General features: G+C 38.4%; 2 protein-coding genes across 3 annotated transcripts in view; both read right to left on the bottom strand.

The window, feature by feature from the left end:
- LOC117714819 (killer cell lectin-like receptor subfamily B member 1F) overlaps positions 1-22,717 on the bottom strand; it is a 525,987-nt gene that overhangs the window by 191,470 nt on the left and 311,800 nt on the right. The gene's annotated exons all lie outside the window — the stretch shown is intronic.
- Positions 18,510-22,717, bottom strand: part of LOC117714807 (C-type lectin domain family 2 member E-like) — a 145,796-nt gene continuing 141,588 nt past the window's right edge. Inside the window, exons 6-7 of the mRNA XM_076940636.1 lie at positions 21,626-21,714; positions 18,510-20,240 (exon numbers count right to left, since the gene is read on the bottom strand). Of these exons, the coding sequence (XP_076796751.1) occupies positions 20,194-20,240; positions 21,626-21,714 (136 nt within the window). The 3' untranslated portion in view covers positions 18,510-20,193. The remainder of the gene's footprint in view (positions 20,241-21,625; positions 21,715-22,717) is intronic.

Below are 22,717 nucleotides of genomic sequence, written 5' to 3'. Positions count from 1 at the left end.
TAACAGGAACCTAGATTTTACTTTGAGCAAAACACACTTCTTTGTCTGCTTCGTATCTCAGCAACAAAACCCAAAGATGCTTATCCACTCAGATGAGCAATCATTACATCTCATATCCTGCCTGTAAGATTAGAGGTTTCGATGACTCTTTTAATCTTTAAAGGATTACATACAGCAGATAAATCACTATAAAACTGCCATTGTATCAATACTAGGCCATTTACATACAACTTACGAGTAACATCAATACCTATTATTTATAAAAAGAGATTATAGTTGAGAAGTAAGTTGCATGTGGTCCCTTGATCTCCACTGATTGGCTCTGGGCTTGCCCTTCAGTCCCAAGGAGCTTGTGGGACCCCAAGAGTGTCCTGCCTCCTGGTAGATGCCTGCAGACCCCAAAGAACAAACAACATGGAAAACTGCCCCATCAATCCCTTCCTGATCTGGTCTGCTGAGGACACAGCTGACAGTGGTGAATTGCATGATCTCTGACCTCCATTGTCTGGCTCTGGGCTTACTTTTCAGTCCCAAGGAGCACTGTGGAACTCCCAGGAACATCTTGCTTTCCTGTGGAGGCTGCAGAGCCCCAAGATCAACCAGCTTGGTCGGAACTCAGCCCTATCAATCCCTTCCCAGTATGGCCCACTTTGGGCACAGCCAGCAAATTCAGATCCCTGACCTCCATTATCTGGTCCATGTCTCCCACTGCCTTCCTGAAGAGTCATGCTGTCACTAGGATTATCCAGCCGACACCATAAAAAATCAGATGCCTAAAGGACAACGTAAAAATAATCAACAAGAGCCAGAGGAATATGACACCTTCAAAGCATAGCTATCCTGCTTCAGCAAGCACAGGAAGTTGAAGCACAAGAAGATGACCTTGAATCCAATCTTATAAAGATGATAGAGGCCAATAAAGAGGACATGAATAACTCCCTTAAAGAAATACAAGAAGATATATGCAAATAGGTAGAGACCTTTAAAAAGGAAGCAAATAAATATAAAGAAATACAAGAAAATGCAATTAAACAGGTGAAGGATATGAATAAAACTGTTCAAGAACTGAAAATGGAAATAGAACCTACAAAGAAAACAAAAACTGAGGCAATCCTGGAGATGGAAAATCTAAGAAAGAGGACAGGAACAACAGATAAAAGCATCACCAGTAGAATATAAGAGAAGGAAGAGGGAATCTCAGGTATACATAATATGATAGAAGAAATTGATACATTGGCCAAAAAAACCTGCTAAAGCTAAAAAGTTTATGACATGAAAAATTCTGGAAATTTGGGAGATTATGAAAAGACCAAACCTAAGTAGTGGGAATGGAAGAAGGAGAAAATTCCCAGTTCAAAGGCCCAGAAAACATCTTCAACAAAATCTTAGAAAAAACTTTTCCTAACCTAAAGAAAAAGATGTCTATAAACATGTAAGAAACCTACAGAACATCAATGAACCAGAAAATCCACCCACCACATAATTGTAACACTAAATGAAGAGAACAAAAAAGATATTAAAACTTGCAAGAGAAAAGGCCAAGAAATATATAAAGACAGACTTATCAAAATTACACCTGACTTCTCAACAGAGACTTTAAAAGTAGAAGGGCCTGGCTAGAGGTATTGCGGACCCTAAGAGACCACAGATATCAGCTAAGACTACTATACCCAACAAAACTTTTGATTGTCATAGGTGAAGACACCAAGAAATTCCATGACAAAACCAAATTTAAACAACATCTTTCTACTAAACTAGACCTATGCAGGATACTAGAAGAAAAACTTCAACCAAATGAGGCTAACTACACTCGAGAAAACACAATAAATAAATAATATCACACAATTAAAACCAAAAAAGAAGAGAAAGACACACACACACACACACACACGAAACCACCACCAACATTAAAATAATAGGAATTAACAATTGCTAGTCATTGATGTCTCTCAGCATCAATGGATTCAATTCCCCAATAAGAAGACACAAGCTAACAGAATGGATACTTAAACAGAAACTATCATTTTGGTATATACAGGAAATATATCTCAGCAACAAAAATAGACATTACCTCAAAATAAAGGGCTGGAAAAAGATTTCTAAGCAAACATACCCAAGAAACAAGGTAGAAAAGCCATCCTAATATCTAATAAAATAGACTTTAAACAAAAGTAATCAAAAGAGATGGGGAATGACACTTTATATTCATCAAAGGAAAAATCCACCAAGGGGACATGTCAATTCAAAAAAATCTATGCCCCAAATGCAAGGACACCCACATATGTAAAAGAAATATTACTAAAGCTCAAATCACCCATCAAACTCCACACTTTAATAATGGGAGACTTCAACACACTGATGAAACTAACAGAGGTTATGATTCAAATGGACCTAACTGATATCTATAGAGCATTTCACTCAACTACAAAACATTGTAACTTCTTCTCAGCACCTCATCAAATGTTCTCTAAAATTGACCTCCCCTCCCCCTTTATACAAATGACAAATAGGCTGAGAAAGAAGTTAGGGAGATAAAACCCTTCACAATAGCCACAAATAACACAAAATATCATGGTGTAACTCTAATCAAACAAGTAATGGTCGTGTACAACAAGAATTTCAAGTCTTCAAAGAAAGAGAGTGAGGAAGATATCTGAAGATGGAAAAATCTCTCATGCTCATGGATCAGTAGGATCAACATAGTGAAAATGGTCATTTACTAAAAGTAATCTACATATTGGATACAATTCCCATCAGAATTCCAACACAATTCTTTACAGGCCTTGAAAGAACAATCTTGACTTCATGTGAAAAAAAATAAAAAACCTAATATAGCTAAAACAATCCTAAACAATAAAAAATTATTGGAGGTATCACCATCCTTGATTTCAACCTGTACTACAGAGCAATAGTAATAAAAGCTGCATGGTATGAGTGTAGAAACAGACATGTTGATCAATGGAATTGAATCAAAGACCCAGAAATAAACCCACACACCTGCAGACACTTGATTGTTGACAAAGAAGCCAAAACCATACAATGGAAAAGGGAGAGCATCAACAAATGGTGCTAGTCCAACTGCATGTAGAGGAATGCAAACAGATCCATATTTCTCATCCCACCCAAAACTCAAGTCTAAGTATATCAAAGACCTCACCAAAACCCCAGATACACTAAATCTCATAGCACAGAAAGTCGGGAATAGTCTTAAGCTTGGTGACACAGGAGATAACTTCTTGAACAGAACACCAATAGCTCAGACACTAAAATCAACAATTAACAAATGGGACCTCATGAAACTAAAAAGCTTATGTAAGTCAAAGGACATTGTCAATAGGACAAAATGACAGCCTACAGATTGATAAAAGATCTTCACCAACTGTACATTTGACAGAGAGCCAATATCCAAAATATATAAAGAACTCAAGAAGTTACATAACTCAAATTACTCAATCATTTAAAAATGGGGTACAGATCTAAACAGAGATTTCTCAACATGGCTGAGAATCTCTAATGGCTGAGAAACACTTAAATGTTCAACGTTCTTAATCATTGGGGAAATACAAATCAAAACAACTGTTTTACACTCATCAGAGTGGCTAGCATAAAAGCTCAAGGGACAACACAGGCTGGTGTGGCTGTATAGCAAGGGAAACACTCCTCCATTGCTGGTGGGAGTGCAAACTTGTACAACTACTCTGGAAATCAATCTGCTGGCTTCTCAGAATGTTGGCAAGAGTGCTACCTTAAGACCTAGCTATACCACTTCTGGCCATACACCCAAAAGATGCTCCACCATCCCACAAGAACACTTGCTCAACTATGTTTTTAGCAGCTTTATTTGCAACAGCCAGAAACTGGAAACAGACTAGATGTCCCTCAACTGAAGCATGGATAAAGAAAATGTAGTACATCTACAAAATAAAATACTACTCAGTTATTAAAAACAAGGGCATCATGAGTTTTTCAGGCAAATGGATGGAACTTGAGAATATAACCCTGAGTAAGGTAACCTAAACCCAAAGGACATACATAGTACAACTCATTTATAAGTTGATGTTAGCCTTAATGTAAAGGGTAACCACACTACAATCCACAGACCCAAAGAAGACAAAAACAAGGAGGGCACAAGGGAGGTTGGTTCAATCTTTCTCAGAAGGGGAAATACAATAAATATCAGATGTGAATGGAGGGACAGAACTGGGTGGGAGAGGGGATTGAGAAGGGAGTAGGATGGTGGGGTACAGGTGTAGGGAGAGCAGGGGAGAAAGAATGAAAATTGGAGGTGGAGAAACAATCTCTAGATTATGCCAGAGACCTGGGGTGGGGGGATGCCCCAGGATGTCTATGGGGGCAACTCTATCTGAGATTCTTAGCAGTGGGGGATATGGATTCTGAGGTGGCCATGTCCTGTAGCCAGGCAGGACTTTCAGTGGAAGGAGAAGGACATCATCCTACCCACAAAAGCCTTAGGCCCAAAATGTGTCCTGTCTACAAGATGTGCAGGGACAGAGATAGAACAGAGACAGAGGGAATAGCCAACCAATGACTGGCCCAAATTGAGACCTATCACATGGGCAAGAACCCAATGCCTGATATTATTAATGATACTCGGTTATACTTGCAGATAGGAGCCTAGCACAACCATCCTCTGAGAGGTTCTATCCAGCAGTCAGAGACCCACAGCCAAATATTAGACAGAGCTCAGGGAATCTTATGGAAGAGTTGGGGGAAGGATTGAAAAACTTGAAGAGGATAGGAACACCACAGGAAGACCAACAGAGTCAACTAACCTGGAACCTTGGGTGCTCCCAGAAACTAAACCATCAACCAAAGAGTGAGCATGGGCTAGATTTATCCCATACACCCACATATATATAGCAGATGTGCAGTTTGGTCTTCATACGGGTCCCCCAATAACTGGAGCTAGGATTGTTCCTGAATCTGTTGCCTGCCTGTGGACCCTGTTCCCCTAGCTTGGCTGCCTTGTCTGGCTTCAGTGGGAAAGGTTGTGCCTAGTCCTGCAGTGACTTGGTATGCCAGGGGTGAGGGATTAAGGGGGCGGTGTGGATAGAGGGGTGAGGGAGTGGGGGGAGGCAGATACCTAGAGTGGAGTCTCCCTTCTCAGAGGAGAAAGGTAAGGGGGTATGAAATAGAATCTGCAGGAAGGGGGTACTGAGAGGAGAGAAGGACTGAGATTGATATGTAACGTAAATAAATAAAATTTTAAAAAGAAGATTATAGTCCAAAAGTATTTAGGATGAATAAATTTGGGCCCTACAGAATTTAATTTCGACGTGTATTTATATAATCTTTACATTACTAAAAAGAATTTTAGTATTTCTAGAAGTGATAGACTGACCCATTGCCTACTAGGGAATTTGTTTTTCTGGAGAGATGAGAAGGCTGAGATCATTATGTCATGATGATAAAATTATCAACACTGGAAATAGAACATAATAAATATTAGGTTATGGGAAAGGAACTGGGATGGACGTTGGTTTCAATCAGCATCTGACCTTGAGCAGAGGGTAGCTTTTAAGATGTCAGAGCCTACATATATTTTTAGACACAGTTATGTTAACAGAGCCCCCACACAAAGCAGATGTTTATAAATATTTAGAACTTTATTTATATCTTTATTTAAGACATAAATAAAGGAATATTTATGTCTTCCTTTAAAAACAGGAAGTAGCGAAGTTAAAACAAGTTGCTGCCTACATCTTACTTTAAGAATCAAATTCAGCAAATGATTAGTTGTTGAAACTGCTTGTTACCTAAATATAATATCATTAAAGTCTTGCAAGTTTTAGCAACAAACACATCATATGGACTCACAACAATGAGTGAACAGAAAGATTTATAACCTGAATGCTGACCCCAGTTTATGTCAGGCCACTTGAACACAGCTGTACAGCATCTGGGGATTCAATGCCCAACAACTAGGGAAATTGGGAGAGTGTTAACATGGGGTTACAGGCTGTAGAGGCCAGCTGATTAAACAAGGAAACCATTCTGCAGTTCTAGAGAGAAAACAAATATCCAAAGAGTGGTCAAGGGTATGAGTGTTATGTGGATCTCCTTGTGCAAGCATCTGTGCATGCATGAACTTTTATTTCTTTCCTATTAATACATACTCTAGTGGGATACTAAGTCATCCTGTAATCTGGGCTTGCTGTCTCAGGTGTTCACAGTACCAGTTTGCATTCCAATGTGATTATATGTTTTACATGCCACACAGGGAGTATTTTGTCAGTTCTCCATATTGTTGCCAACACTGACTGAGGAAGATTCCACTCTAACGTGAAGTGAGCCTTATGCTACACAACTTTTCTGCGTGCAGCCTCTAATGACTGCTGACTGAATTGCCACTTTGAATGCCTTCTTCACAAAAGTTTAAATCGTTCCCTTTCAATTCTTCATCATTTCATTCGTTTTTGTTTTGAGACAGGATCTCATTATGTAGCTCTGGCTGCATACTCACTATGCTTCAAAGTTCTGTCTCTGACACCCGAATGCTGCCATCATGTGTAGCCCTTTCTCTGTTCAAAAAGTGGATTGTCTTGGGCTGGAGTGGCTCAGTGGTGAAGAGCACTTGTTCTTGCCGAAAACCTGAATTCAGTTCCCAGTACTCACATGGTATAGCTCACATCTGCCTGCAAATCCAGTTACAGGGGACCTGGTACCATCTTCTGGTCCCTGAACACACCTGTATATACATTATCTTTTAAATTTTCAATTGTTCTCGACATTTATATATTCAACACATAAATTTCTTAACAGATACACAGTTCTCAACTATTTTCTTTCACTTGGTGGCTGACCTTTACACATATTTTTTTCCACTTGGTGGCTGACATTTGTACTTTCTCTGTGACACCTTTATGGATGCAGTAGTTTAATCTTGATGGCATTTACATTTTATTTTATTTATTTAGTATCATAACTAAGATTGTTTCTTTCTAAAAGCTCTAAAGTTTAAAAATCCTACATGTAAGCACTATAATTTGAGTTAAGTTTGTATGTAAGCATCTAATCGAAGTCCAACTTCACTCTTTTTAAAATGAGGACATTGAGTTTATTTGTTTTTATTAGAATATTGCAAGGTATTGGGTTTCACTGTGACACTGTCATGCGTGAACGTAATGAGATTCACCTCCTCCCTTCACTGTGACTCAAGATAGAAAAAAATGGGAGAGTAAAGGAACACAGAAAGGAAAAGGCCACCCCTCACACAGGACTCTAAATCTGTCAGTGTCTGAGAGCCAAGAATTTCCTTACAACTAACAAAAACATCCTGTGACTATTACATGCATATACACAACATTCTTTTCCAATAGATATGTTTGAAATAAGCATGTTAAAGTGGTAGGAACCACACTTGAAGGAAAGCATATGACAGCTTGGGGTTTGACGTCTTTCATCTGTAAACAGTTTCTAAGCACCGCACAAACAAGAGTAGACATGTTTACAGTTAAAACATAGGCAGAGGACTTCCTGGTAACCTATCAGTGTGTACACCTGACACAATGCATCCCAGAAAATTCCTTATGTTCTTATTTACTAAAGAAATTTCCTGAGATAAAATCATTAAAAATTTTTATATGAGCCATGTAACTCAAAAAATTTGACTCAAATAACTCAAAAAAATTGAGAAATGTAAGCTCAAAAATCATATAAAGAGGATCTAGAGAGATGGCTCACAGGTTAAGACATCTGCTCTTGCAGAGGACCCAAGTTCCCAGCACCCACCTGGTGGCTCACCACCATCTTTGACTCCAGTTCAAGAGGATTTTATATGCTGTCTCCTGATCTCCACTAGAACTTCCTGCACCTAGTGCACAAACATAGATATAGGCAACACACACACATGCTTAAAATAGAAATACAAAAATCTAAATACAAAAGTCAGTCTTTAAGAAACACATAAGTATTGTAGACACACTTTCTGCACCTCTTTGGTCAGGCCATGCTTCACAGTTGGGAGGGTAACACTGCTGTAATTAAGCCCCATCTGCACCCCACTACCCATGCTTAAATTCATATTTTTTTAAAAAAAATATGAATTAAAAAATTAATTCCAACTTTGCTTGGTATTGACTCATCCTGATTTTTTTCTCCAGTGAAAATAAAGACCAGCTAACTGTGTGAAGAGGTGTCTCTTACCGCCACTGAAGACTGATAAACCTTTATACCCTACCACCAAACCCCATATGCTTCCCTGACAGACCCCTTCCTGTGTTCATGTTTTAGTCTTGTATTTCCTTCTAGATTCTACAGAAGAACAGACCAGACATGGCTGAGTGTGACCTCATCCATCTCCCTGTAGTAATTGATTCTCATTAGATTATATATGTACTGCATTTTATAACGATACAGTTAATATTAGGGTCCTGATTTTCTCATCTTTGGTTTCTTCAGCTTTCAAAGAAATGTCCAGTAGTCAAGTGATTCTGTTTCTTCCATTGCACCTTTCAAGTCAGAAGAGGAGCATATACTTGTTTCAACAACCAAGGTGCCTGTAGCACTAGGTACTTGCATTAGGCAAGGTCCTCTGGAGAAACAGAACTGATCGAATATATATTGTAAAGGGGATCGTGATAGCTAACTTTAACTCTCAGCTTGGTATGGCCTAGAATCACCTGGGAAGAGAGTCTGAACAAAGAGGATTTACAGTATTGGCTGACTCAGTATCAGTTGTGTCATCCAACATGAATGAGCATCTGAATGCTAGAGAGGTAAAGAACTAGGCCATGCCCAATCCAGGAAACCCAGCTGCCTTCAGTATGGTGCTGAAAGCCTGGAAACCACATAGAGAGTCAGTGGTACTGAGTCAGGTTGTAAGATGAAATAATCTGGAGTTCATCACCACCACCGCACCCACAGGACCATCACCACCAGCACCACCATCACAACTAACACTACCACTATCATCATCAGAAAAGCAATAGATGCATTTGTTCATAAAGAAGCCTTTAGGTGTAGCTAACTCCTTTAATTTTGCTTTTCCATGTAGCCAGTTGGTGGAATTTATGTACATATTGAAGGTGTATTCCTTTGGCCCTGTAACTGTTGTCCTACAGAACACTCTGCTGTTGAAACACTCAAACACAAATGTGTTTCATCAGTTCTACTGATCCAGTCGAGTCAGTCAATGAAACAAATCACTACAATGCTTCACACCTTGATGAAATAACAAGGAATAAGTAACCAGATTAATAGAGGATTTGAAGAGATGTTTATTCGAAAGGTGCCCCGGCCCGCGGGGATTCGACGAGACCTTAGGGAAGGGGGTGAACGAATGAAAGGACAAGAGACACAAAGAATGAGAGCAAGTCTGGGTTCTGATCAAGCTCTGAAACTTTAATTTTGGGGGCAGGTTATAAAGACACAGCAAACCGGGAAGTTTGGGCGAGGGTCATTGCTTAGGGCCATCCTACTATGGAATCCTTATTGCCCTAGACCATCCCACTGTCATAACCTTATTGCCCTAGACCATCCCACTGTCATAGCCAGCTCCAAGGAAATGCCAGACTTTCTTTAGGTTCCTGGGACCTGAGACCTGTGAATGTCCTTTCTTAACCTTGTACTGACTAGACTTTCTAAAACAGCAGGTAATTTCCTGGGTTTGGCTCCCGGCAGAAAGGCATGCAAAATGGATGACAGATGTATGAGAACACATTCAACATCACTAATCACACCCTGTTATATTTCAAGATCTCTGCAAAATACAAATCAAGCCAAACAAGCAGTAACTCGTAGCTTAGGGGAGGTGGTGGACAAGCTTGATCAGTGACTATACAGGCACTTTCATCATCTATTAAGCAATTCAGTTTTGGTTTTGGCAATGAATTTAGATCATAGACAAGGTTTTCTATGAAAGAATATTTTCTGTAAGATTATCTCATATGAAATATGGTCAAGACAATCTAATTTTTCCATAATTTCCAAGAAATTTCCTTTTCAGAGATTGGTGTGGTATGGAGCCAACATTCATTCATTCATTCTCTCTCTCTCTCTCTCTCTCTCTCTCTCTCTCTCTCTCTCTCTCTCTCCTTTCCTTTTTATTCTTGCCCCCATCTTATATAAGTGCAAGAGATTGAATCTAAGGCCTTATGCATACCACACAAGTATGTGCTTACTGGACCATCACAGTCCTGTATCCCCAGACCTTGCTTTATCTTTTATACTCAGTAAGGACTTCACTAAATTGCACAGGATGGTTTTGTGCTTACCCTGTAGTCCAGGCAGTCCTTCATCTCCCATTCTCCTGGCTCAGCTTCTCAGGCATGGATAGAAGCCAGTGACACCAGGTTTGGCTTGCAGTCAACCTTTCTCATGCTGAGTTTGACCACAACTTCATTCATTCCACTGATAAATGGTCATCTACACCTCAGAAGAATCCAAATGAAGGCATGATATTTATCACTGTCTTGTGTTTGACTTAACCTTCCGTAGAGGGCTTGCATAGCAGCCAATACTTTGTTCTCAGTGCCAGTGTGTACCCCACCCCCCCGCCAACTTGGTTTCTACCTAGAGACATACACCTGGATTTCTAGGTGTCACTCTATGCAGACTTACATATGACCTTATGGCAGGAAACTTTGCTTATGTTTTAGGAAACATGTCCTAACTGTGTAGGAGAGTACGATAGACACAGGATATTTTAATTGAAATCTTTCCAGTGTTGTTTTTAAATTAGAATCTCCCTAATGTTCTATGTTTCTTGACAGGAAAGGAGATATTCTGGAAACAAATAAACAAACAAACCAAACAGCAACAATAACAAAAACAGTGTTAACCCACTACCAGTGGGATTGGTGTTTGCTGGTATGACACTGACTGCTCCATAAGCCTGTTTTGGCTTGCATTGGGTCAGGGCCTGGAGCTGGCCCCTGTTTCCGTTTCCCTGATTATGGGAAAGGGTGTTTCCTTGTGCATCTCTTTTGGACCTACATTCACTAACCCAATGCCTTCCACGTTTGCAATGTGGGCAGAGCCCAGGCTGTTTTCTGGGCTGTCTCTGGATTAAGTCATTTTCTGCCTTGTAATCTCTTGCAAAGTGTCTAGGCTTGCCACATTTAAAACAGGCCTTTTTATGTCTTCTTGCCAAAAATTCTCTTACTGATTGTCCTTGCATGGCAGCTTTCATAGCTAAGCCCTGTTGGTAGGAGGGACCTATGTCAGAACAGAGTCTGATATACCCTGTAAGATCTGTCTTTTTCCTTTAGGGTCTAATGGCCGCTTGGCAGGCAGGATTGGCATTTTCATATGCAAGTTGTTTCACATAGTCTACACCTGCCTGGGCATTACCAAAAATCCTCCCTGCTGTTGTCATTAATCGATGAACAAAGTCAGAAAATCATTCATCAGGCCCTTGCCCGACTGTTGTTAAAGATGCACCAGGGTCTCCCTTTACTGGGAGTTTACGCCAAGCCTTCATGGCTGCATTTTGAATTTGAGCATATAAACCTGGATCATATTGCATCTGGTTATCACTAGAAGCAAATTGCCCTTCTCCTACTAAGGCATCAAAGGACCAACCATTGCCTGCCTCAATGTTTCTCCTGTCTCTTTACAATTCTCATCATACTCTGATTTCCAAGTAAGATAGTCTCCACCAACTAACAACTGCTCTCACTAATGTATTCCAATCACTAGGAGTCAGCCACTCCTCTGCAAAAGACTCTAAAATTGCAAGAGTAAAGGGAGTGGTGGCACAGTATTGAGATACGACATTTTAAAATTCTTTAATAATTTGAAAATTAAACCCTGTGTGGTGTCTCCAAGCAACCCCTTGAGCATCTCTGGTCTCTGATACAGGAAAAGCCTCAGCATCTCCCTCCTCTGGCTGATCTGTAGCTGAACTAAGGCTAGAGGATAGGGACTGCCTTTGGACACTGGGTTGAGGAACGTGAAAATCCGGGGGATTTTCGCAGTTGGTCTCTTGAGACCTCTTCCCTGTCCTTAATTTTTGTAGCTGATTAATTAAGTCCTGACACTCTTTTTCTAACTCTATTAGTTGTTTAAGAATAGAAATTTTATCCTGTAACTCCTTTCTGGGATCTACAAACACTGTCTCCACAGCGGGAGCCTCTGGAAGTGGAGGTTCACTGGGAGGGGCCTTTCAGAGTCATAATATTTAACTGCCTCTTCTTCTAGGTTGGCACAATCTGGCTCTGACAAACTGTCATCAAACTTTGGTTGTTTTTTGGATTCTAATTTCGGATATATATGGTTTTTTTTTTTTTTTTTTTTTTTTTTTTTTTTTTTTTTTTTTTTTTTTTTTTTTTTTTTTTATTTTGAACCTGAAAGACAGCACTTAAACAGCGAACCAAAAGCAGGCAATTAACACATGTGAGCAGCAAACAGCAAAACAAAAACAGAGTTAAGTTCAGGTTGACTTATTTCTTGCCCCATTTTCATTATACCTTTCCTGGCAGATTCCTGCGGCAGTCAGCAGATCCTTCTAATGTCCTAACTGGGTCTCTAGTTCCTAATGTCCTAATGTTCCTAACGTCCTTCACTGGGTCTCTGGTTCCCTCTTCCTCTCGTTGAGGCCAAAAATGTTGCAACCGGCTCCGCTCTACCTGGCTTGAGACAAAAGACTTAAAAGCCTGGTTAGTTACTATGTTGCTCAGCTCTGCCTGGCTTCAAACTGCCACTCAGGTCTTCGGGTCAGGGTCTAGAGGGAGAGAGAGTGAGGATGAAGAGAAGAGACGCAAGGAATGGAGACAAGGCAGAGGTTCTGATCAAGTCTCTGATCAAGTCTCTTTTATTTGAAGGGAAATCTAGGGTATTTATACACTTTTGCCACGCCCCTTGTAGGCGCATAGATATGACATAAGCCTTGGAGGCGTGGCTAGCATGTGGATAGCTGCTTTCTAGCCACTTTCTGCTAAAGGTTGGCTTCCAACAGTTAAAAACAAACAAACAAACAAACAAACAAACAAACAAAACAACAACAACAACAACAACAAAAAACAATCCAAGTCTCTATCACTTGGCAACAAGCCAAGGAAATTGTGAACCGTTGTCCTACTTCCTCATTATGTAACAAACCTCCATTAACTACAGGAAGTAGGTAAATGCAAAAGGTACCCAAAGAAATGATATTTGGCAAACAGATGTCCTCCATTTGACAGAATTTGGTAAACTGAAATATGTGTACATATTCAGGATTTCAATGGACAACTACCTTAGAAACTACCTTCAGAAAAGGCTGATTCTGTAATTACACATTTGTTAGTAGTTATGGCTATTATGAGAACACCTATACATATTAAAATGAACAAGGTCTAGCATATGTCTCTAAGATGAAGCAGTTTTTTAATATAATATAAAACATGTTAATATTATATAAATATGTTAATGTTATAATATATTTATATTATATAATATAAATTATATATATACAATATAACATGTTATATTATAATATAAAACATAATCCTACATGACAAGTGATTGTGGAGAGATTTAATCAAACTTTAAATGAGATGATTAACAGACAAAGGGATGGGGGAAATAAAAAAACTCCAGAGATAGATTACATAGTGCTTTATTAACCTTAACATTTTTTAATGCCAATGAACAACAACAACAAAAAAAAAACTATGGCTAAGGAAGACATTGGATTGTAGAAAAAACTGCTGAACTAAACAAGCCTGTTCATTTTAAGCGTATTCTGACATCAAAATGGAAAACAGAAAATGTATTACACTGCAGGAGGGGTTACACCTATATTTCCACAGGAAAAGAAAAGGTATAAATTTTCTTCCAAATTGATAAAAATATGACAAAGGGAGGCCCCTGAAGATCTTGGCTGCAGACCAGAAGGAGACTAACAAGAACAAGATAGGTGATGCACATGTGGTGATGTATATGTCTCTGTACACAGAGACAGCTCTGGAATTGGCTGAGACTTAAACGACTATATCCAGCCAATAAGACTTATTGGGTACAAAATTCTCATGACTTGTTATTGCATACCATCCTTTAAGATGACATGCATGGAAAATTATATCATAGTTTGATTTTATGTGATCAAACTAACCTATGAGAAAAGGTAGTTGTCTTCCTTTATTGATCTTCATTAACCAATTTGTGAACCCTGCAGGATCCATTTGAATGTCTTGTGAGGCTTGTGAATTGCAGAATGAAAGAGAAGAAACATAGCTCTGACAAGATTCTGAGTCTGGGATGCTGAGATTCCCAGACCTTCTATTCCAGCTCCTTGTTTGATTCTACCTCAACTACATTGAAGCTATTTCTTGTAAAGACTTGCTTCCAGGACATTTCTAGAACAGCTAGCATGCCCATCTAGCCTTTTAGACTGTTATAGTCAGGATGTCAGCTAAGCCATGAACTTTCTCAGCACATAGAGACTACACGGCAAATCATGCCAGTTAGCCTTCCTTCGACAAAACCAATTTTCCTATTTCCCCTTGGGCCCCCAGAAGGGAATTCTTTACCCCAATTTAGCTAGAAGCAAACAAAAAAAGATTGTTTTTCCTGTCCTTTAGGTTAGGGTGGATGGTTCTGGTTATTTTATGAATTGTAGATATGTTGTCATTTAAAGGGATAATTTGCTAATGTTTTAGCTTTGGACAGGGAGGAAACTAGACAGCTTAGACTAGGGTTTCTACCTTTCCTTTCCTCTTCTCTATTCTTCCTTGTTAGCTAAAGGAAAGAGGGGTAGGAGAGCAAAAGAGGGATATAGCAATATCATAGAAATTAGAGGGATAGACAAATAGAGAGATGTTATCAAATTTAGTTTTAAACAAAACATTGTATAGCCACATCTTACATTGGTAGAAATCTTTATAATTGATGCAAATTGAAGTTATCAATTTACATTAGTACAGAATTTATAGATTGCTGTAGATTTAAGGTTTTAATTAGTGTGAATTTCTTAACTTGATGCAAAGTTTGAAATTAATGTTCTTACTCTTTGACAGGCATTGTGCTTATGCAACTCATCTAGAATATAAAGCTTAAACCAAGTTCTTCTAATAACTGACATTATAAACTGTCTAAAATGATGGAGTAATGCATGTTAAAGGCCAGATAGTAAAATCATAGTCATATTATATTCTGATTTGATTATAATAAACTGTTTTTAATTTAACCTAATAAAAATGACTAAGAATAGTTAAGGTTTAACAGTTTAGATATACTTTAAATAGATAGATAGTCTTCAAAAGCGTCAAAAGTCCACAGACTATGATAGTTAAGGGTATTTTTTTTTATTAAAGATCATTTGACTAGAGGTGTATTTGCCCCTGACAGCACCCCCTTTTTGGTTCAAAGAAGAAATTGAGCATCAATGGAGTTTCTCCAGTTGTGAAAAGATAGCCACTGGGCAAGATTTACCTCAATTCATCTACAGACAAAAATACTGTCCAGGAAAAAGACACACTATGTGAAATTGTTGACTGACAACTTTGCCAAGACAGGGAAAGTAGTTCTTTATAATTCTGCATTAGAAAGGTCTGTCAGATAATCCTGGTCAGAAGGCTGAAGACTGATGCTCCAACATGTTGAGGAATGGGAGACTGACCAGGTTATTCAGCTGTCTCTACAAATTGGTTAAGTTTTGGAAGCTATGTTTTGTGCTTCCTATATATTCATGTAATGTTTAATTTGTTCTTGAATTCTGGTAGGATTGAAGATAAGTTATAGTCTTATACTCAAGTCAAGTTGTTTAGCATTGAGAGAGTTGGTATAGATTTGAGAGGATGGTTTTCAGATGGTAATACAAGCTAAAAGCAGAATATAATTCAGGTATTGAATTGCAAGCTCTTTAAGTTAGGATTGGTAATAGAGTGATTTATCTAAATTGGCAAATATGATGGCCTGGGTGTTAAGTGTATCTTATACTTTATAATTTGCATGATTGGGGTGATTGTGCTCAATTTATATCTGAGAGAAAAAGTCTTTTAACTGGACAAAAAGGGAGAAATGTAGATTGCCCTGGTGCTATTTGTATTCTGATGTTAATTCTGCTTCCTTAAGAGGGTCTGCCTTGACAGTGAGTGGATCATGTAATCAGATGATTTCATGTGAATCTTCTCCCCATTTTAACTGGTAAAATAAAAGCTAGAACCTGTGATTGGGCAGTGAAGGAGAAATGTGGGGCTGGGGGTTTTAGAGAGTAGAGGAAGAAGGGCAGAGGAGAGGTAGTGCGAGGAAGATGGACCAGAATCACATGGCTTGGAGAAGCCAAAAGTACAAGGCATTTCATAGCTGGGGAATAGATTAATGTAGTGCCAGGTGTACCCAATCTAGGCATACATGTTATAGTGTAATTGAGTTGTGTGGTTTTTGCACAGGCTTATTGGGGGTAGAGATTCACTGCAACATAAGAACACATCAAAAGAATCTTTCAAGTAGGCCTTATCTCTTGTGCCTGACTCACTACAAAAGGGACTGCTTGACCTTTTCTCTCTCCCTCTTACTCTCTTACTTCTGTTCTGTCCCCTTGCTCCTGCTCCCCCTCTCTCCCCATTCTCTTCCCCTCTCTCTCTCCACATGCTCAAGGCTATCCTCTCTCTCTCTCTCTCTCTCTCTCTCTCTCTCTCTCTCTCTCTCTCTCTCTTTCTCTCTCTCCCTCCCTTTCTCTGTCTCTACTACCCTCTCAACTCCCATCCCCATGCCCTGAATAATCTCTATCCTATACTCTATACCTTCCTGTGGCTGGTGCCTGGGGGGAGGGATGCCTCAGTATGGGACCATGGAGGTGCCCCCTAACCCACACCTGACTACAAATCCACCAAATAGCATCCTTCTTTCCTTATCTTTTTATAAAACACAAGTAGAATTTTTTTCCTAAAACCTGACCATATATACAGGTTACATACATGACTATGTTGTTTTAGAAGCATTACTAAATATAAAGTAAAATTAAACAAGATACTATTATTAATGCAATAATAGAATCTACAGTTAATACATGTAATTTCTTTATATGCAAAATTAATTTTTTCAATAGGCATTAAGTAAGGACAAGGTACACAAGCAGAAATATTGTATTTCTGATATGTTGTAAAACTATAATTAGAAGAAGACTGAGCAGTTCTAGTAAATGAACCACAGCTTGAAAGGGCAGCTCTTCATCAAGAGGACCATCCTGCCTGTGCTTCACTGCTGCCTTCATCCTCAGCCTCACAGCCTCTCTCAATCCATCTTCCTACCATCCAGAGTTGTTGTCCATCCTGAAATGATAGAAGGCCCTACCGGTTCTCCTGAACTAACAACATTCCTTTTACCATGATGTATCAACAGCTTTCTTAACTCAAACTTTTTGTGGATGAAAATTTTCCATAACTGATTTTGAATCAGAATGTTATTCTGCTCTAGTAAGTATATCCCCTTGAGGTAAATTAAGAAAATTAAGTATAAATAAAGCTTGATGAATAAATGTTCTCAGTGAAGCTTGCACTTGCTTATAAAGAAACTTAAAAGGTTCATCTATTTTTCTCCTTTTTAATTTTTTAATTTGTTGTTTTAAAGTAAAATGAACTCTTTCCACTATTGCTTAGCCTTGAGGATTATATTCTATCCTCATTATATGTTTAATTTCAAAACACACACAAAGTTTCTTAAATGTATAAGATGTATATGCCAGACCATCATCTCTTTTAATAATCATAGGAACTCCCATGATAGCAAAAGCTTCAGTTAAGTGCTGAATTACATGATTAGCAGTTCTCCAGTAAGTAGTGTATCCCATATAAATTTAGAAAATGTGTCAATAGATCCATGAACATAACAATATCTTCCAAATCCAGGTATGTAAGTGACATCCATTTGCCCAATCTCATTTTCATGTCCCCCCTAGAAATGAATCCTTGTAGAACCATGTGAATATGCATAGATTTACAAATGGGACAGTGTGAAATAATAGCTTTGTCTTGTTTATAAGAAATTTGATGTTGTATATGTAATCTGTTAACATTAGTATGTAAAGCTTTATGCTCATTCTCTGCAGAAACAAAGGTAAACAAATGATCTACCCATTTATTTCCTTTAGAATTGAACCCAGGCAATTTAGTATGAGATCTAATATGAGTAACAAATATGCTGCCATCATGAGTTCTTAATTCATTTTGAAACTGTAGTAGAAAAAAATGTTCTTAAAGGCTCTTCATAATTAGACATAACTAAGTATAAATTTGTTTTATAATCTCTACAATATATACTGAGTCTACAACTAAATTAATATCTTAGGAATACTTTTGAATAGCTCTAATTACAGAATGTAGATTATTTTTCTAAATAGAAATATATTAAGTTAACAAAGTTGATAATCAGAAAGATTATCTTTAGTTTTTTTTACCTGTCTGTACACATTGTAAGAGCAGGTGATAATGGTTCTTGAGCTATAACATCATTTATCACAAATTTATTTTTCTTTAACAAAATCCCATAATATACTTTTTTGCAAATGACATTTAAACTGACCTGTGAAATTTATTAAAGCTATCTGCAGTGATTTACTCAGGCCATACAAATTATTCTACTTTATTTTTAGTTAAAGGAAATATAATAGAAGTACAATCATATCCATTTATTTTCAAACATCTTTAACAACTCATTTGTATCAATAAAGATAGCACATCTTCCAAAGTATTTAAAGTTTTAGAAAAAGTATGTCTAATATAAATCTATTGTAAAGAATGATCTTTTTGAGCCAATATTCCAGTTGGGCACTGAAAATTATTTAATAAAAGCAAATCAATAGGAACACCAATAAGGTAACAGCTCCAAAAACTCTTCCCAATTCAATTTCAACTATTTGTAACTTTTGTTTTGCTTCTGACACTAATTCCCTTTTACCATCAAGAGCATGATCTCCCTGTAATATCATACACAAATTATGTAGCAGATAAATAGGAATACCTAAAGATAGACTTAACCAATTGTTATTTCCCAATAATTTTTGAAAATCATTTGAAGTTTTTAAACAATCTGTTTTTAGCTTCATTTTTTGTGGACACACATACTGTCCAGCTACAGTATAACATAAATACTGAACAAACTGTTCCTTGTTCAGGAACTATTATGAATCCAAATGGCTTAAACAAGTCTGTTAAAATTTATAAACCACTTTCTAACTCTATCATACAAGGTCTCGCTAAAAGAACATCATCCATATAATGAGAAATATATAAATGTGGATAGTACTGACTAATAGGTTGCAAAGCCTTATCTACATAAATCTGACATATCATAGGGGAATCTGTCACTCCTTGTAGGATTTTTTATAGGCTCCATCTATAGAGTATTAAAAAGTTAAATGAACACACTATTGTTCCAAGACATTGAAACATTCATTTGCCCAGATATCAACATAGGAAGCAAGGATACATAAGTCACTATGAAATTTTACAAGAGACATGGGGTTGTTTTTAGAATGTATGCCCTGGGGGGGGGTCCCTTTTGACCTAGCATTTCAGCCTGTTAAGTGGGATAAAGGACTTCGAATCTCTCTTCTGTATCTGCCTCCTGCTGACATTAGGATACAGAAAACTGTCCCCGGAAGGCTTAATTGGTAGTCAAAGGTTGGGCAATGAGGCAAAAGCATCTGATTAGCTAATCCAGATGAAAGACAAGGAATAAGCACATCTGCTGAACTACTTAACTTAACATCAGCCTTCAGCAAGTCCAGAGTTGAGCAGCTCCACAGCTGATCACTGGATGAATTCTGTCAGCCAGGTGAAAGTCTGCTAAGACAAATATAGACTGTGAACAGAAATTAAAATTGTCTAGCAAATTGTGAAATGTAAGAGACAGAGAAAGGCAGAGAGAGAGAGAAAGTGAAAGAGCAGAGGAGTAGAGGCCATTCTTGAACAGGTGGAGAGAGAGCATGGAAGAGAACAGGTAGAGAAGGGGAAGAGGTGAGAGGATAGAGCAGACGCAAGAAGGCTAGAGCAAGAAAGAGCTGAAGGGATGAGCAGTCCCTTTTATAGTAAGTCAGGCATACCTGGCCATTGTCAGGTAATTGTGCGGTAGAGCTTAGACAAAAAGACAACATTCCCCAGTTTGGTTTAATTAAAAGAGAAAAAAATTACAAAGATGTGATGATGGAGCAGGATAGGATCCTTGTGATCTTTAGTTACTTCCTGCTGATTTGGAGTGATGTCTCTCTAGGAAACCTAGGAAAATGGGTATGAAGATGTTGGTTTAGTCTTAGGAAAGTTGGCTGTTTCCTTGCTGTCCAGATCCTGTGAAACCATCTGTGGATAAATCAGAAGCAACAGGTCCATTAGAAGTGTCTGTGTCAGTGAGAGAAGATTGAAGCATCCAGAGGTTGAGTCCCTGGAGCTGCCTAGGTGTAGTGAGTGCCTGAAATTGATAAATGCTAAAACATAGATACAAACACATACACACACACACACACACACACACACACACACACACACACATCCTATTATCTACCTATTATATATATACATATATACATAATTTATATTATAAAAATATAAATATATATATTTGGTAGAGAATAAAGCTAAGTATGTGTGGGAGAAGAAATTTCTTCTAAGATGTGTATTTGAAACCCAGAGGAATCCCACCCTCTGGAATAGGGAGTAAATGGAAACTTTAGGCATTTGATTAGCAAGGGGGTACCAATCAGGATGGAGTCTATTTGATCCAGGAGAGGTCGATCTGAATGGTTTCCTGTAGCTTATAAGTTTATAAAAGAGATAACAACATGAGTTAACAACACGAACAGCCTTTAAGATGAGCTTTTTGTGGACCAGAAGGAACAAGAAGGGCTTTTTACTTCTGTCTAGGGGTCTGAATATATATGAGAAACAAGTTTAAGTTTATAACTGAGAGACAAAGGATATTCAAAGCCTTGACTTTGTGAATATAGTTAATCATATTCTAGTTAAAACACAATCCAAAAAATCTGAAACTTTGAATTTGTGATTATATAGCTAGGTCACATAGTGAAAATATTTTTCTTTGGGTTAACAACTCTATTGGTTAGTGTTAGGACAATGGCATAGCAAAAAGAGGAAATATGAAACATTTAGTCAATGGAAACTGAGTTTAGGTAAGGAAGTAACCGATTACATCTGTGAAACTTATATCTGAACTTGTATATTGTTTATCATGAAATCTGTAAGAAATCTGGCAGTCTTAGCTAGTGAATGAATTTATTAATGAATAAATACAGTGGTAGATTACCTTAGGAAAGGAGCTAGGTCTGTTTTCTGGCTGTCAAGGTACAGTTACCTTAGCTGTCAATGTAGGCAGAAATCTGTGGAACGGTAAATTATAATCTAGGAGTCATGTATTAATTTAATTAATCTAGGAGTCATGTATTAATCTAGGAGTCATGTATTAATTTAATCTAGAAGTCATGTATTAATTAATTTAATTCATCTATAGTTTACTAGCTAAACAGTCCCCTGTGGTCTCTATGGCAACTTGGGTGTTGTCAGTCTGGCTTTCAAGCCCAGAAGACAAAGAGCCTTTTAAGGAAAATATATTTATTTTTTAACTGTGGAATAGATACCTGTGAAATGAGAAATGACCCCATCTTGATTCAGAAAAATGAGTCACTTGACAGTTAGGCATCCAGACTTTTCCAGTGTTTCGCAATGCTTACCATAACGCAATCCAGGCAGTCTCTTGTAGCTGTGTCCATTATCTTCTGAGACCTTGGAGGGTAAGCTGTTAGGTCCTGAGAATCTCTGTCTGTCATAAGGTTAAATATATTAACAATTAGCAGACTTCTGACAAAATTGAGAGCTGTAGCGATTGGTCATATCTGAGTTGGACAACTTGTGTTTGTTAAATGACTCATTTGAGAATGTATTTAGTAAACAGAGCATAACACAGCAGTAGTAAAAATCATTATTTCCCAAGGCAGGATAGGAATGAACACCTTAATTCTTAAGTAACTTTGACAGGTTGCATAGATAGAAAAACACATTTTGCATTAGTAGAGAAACAATTGGCTTTGAGTTGGTATAGACCAGAATGTAAAGAAATAAGAGAGCTGACAATGGTGGCTTGAGACAGTGGTGACAGAAAGTGAGTGTGTCCAGGCAGGGTCAGGACTGTGACAGGAACTTAGTGGGCAGGCAGGGCATGAGAATTGGCCAGTCTGCAGAGTGAGAGACCAGCATGCATGCCTGTGCAGTTGAGGCGTCCATGCACACTCCGTCTGAGGAGCACACATCATAAGAAGCCACAGTAGTGGTGGCAACAGAGTCAAGGGATCAGGGCAAGGCTGCAGTACACCTGGGCTCCCAGCCTGCTGAGTCATAGGCAAAAAATGGGCACCTCAGCAGAAGGATTGAGAGAGGGCAGTGTGGTTAAGCAAGTGGTGTGGGACTTCTTCCTAGCAGTCAGAAACCCCAGCCCAGTGCTTTCTGCTGTGGGCAGACATTGCCCCACCCTGCCTGTTAAAGTCTGTGGTGGCCTTGGGAAAGGAAGCACCTGAAACAATTCCACTCAAAGAGGAGTTAAGAAGGCAGGAACAGCACAGGGCTGAGGTGGGAGAAGCCAGCAGGAGAGTGTGCCTTCAGTATTCCTGCTCAGATATGGGATGGCACAGAGCTGTGTGCATGCTTTTCATGCAGCAGTGGTGGTGGGCTCGAACTCACTTCATGAGTCCTGGATGGAACACAGAAAGCACAAAGGGGCAGGGCAAAAGCTGCTTTTCTCAAGGCTGTAGCAGAGCTTGAGCATCCAG

Source organism: Arvicanthis niloticus, chromosome 9 (genome assembly GCF_011762505.2).
Source record: "Arvicanthis niloticus isolate mArvNil1 chromosome 9, mArvNil1.pat.X, whole genome shotgun sequence".
NCBI lineage: Eukaryota > Metazoa > Chordata > Mammalia > Rodentia > Muridae > Arvicanthis > Arvicanthis niloticus.
The sequence above is the reverse complement of the archived record's forward strand: the minus strand, read 5'-3'. Positions and strand labels throughout refer to the sequence as shown.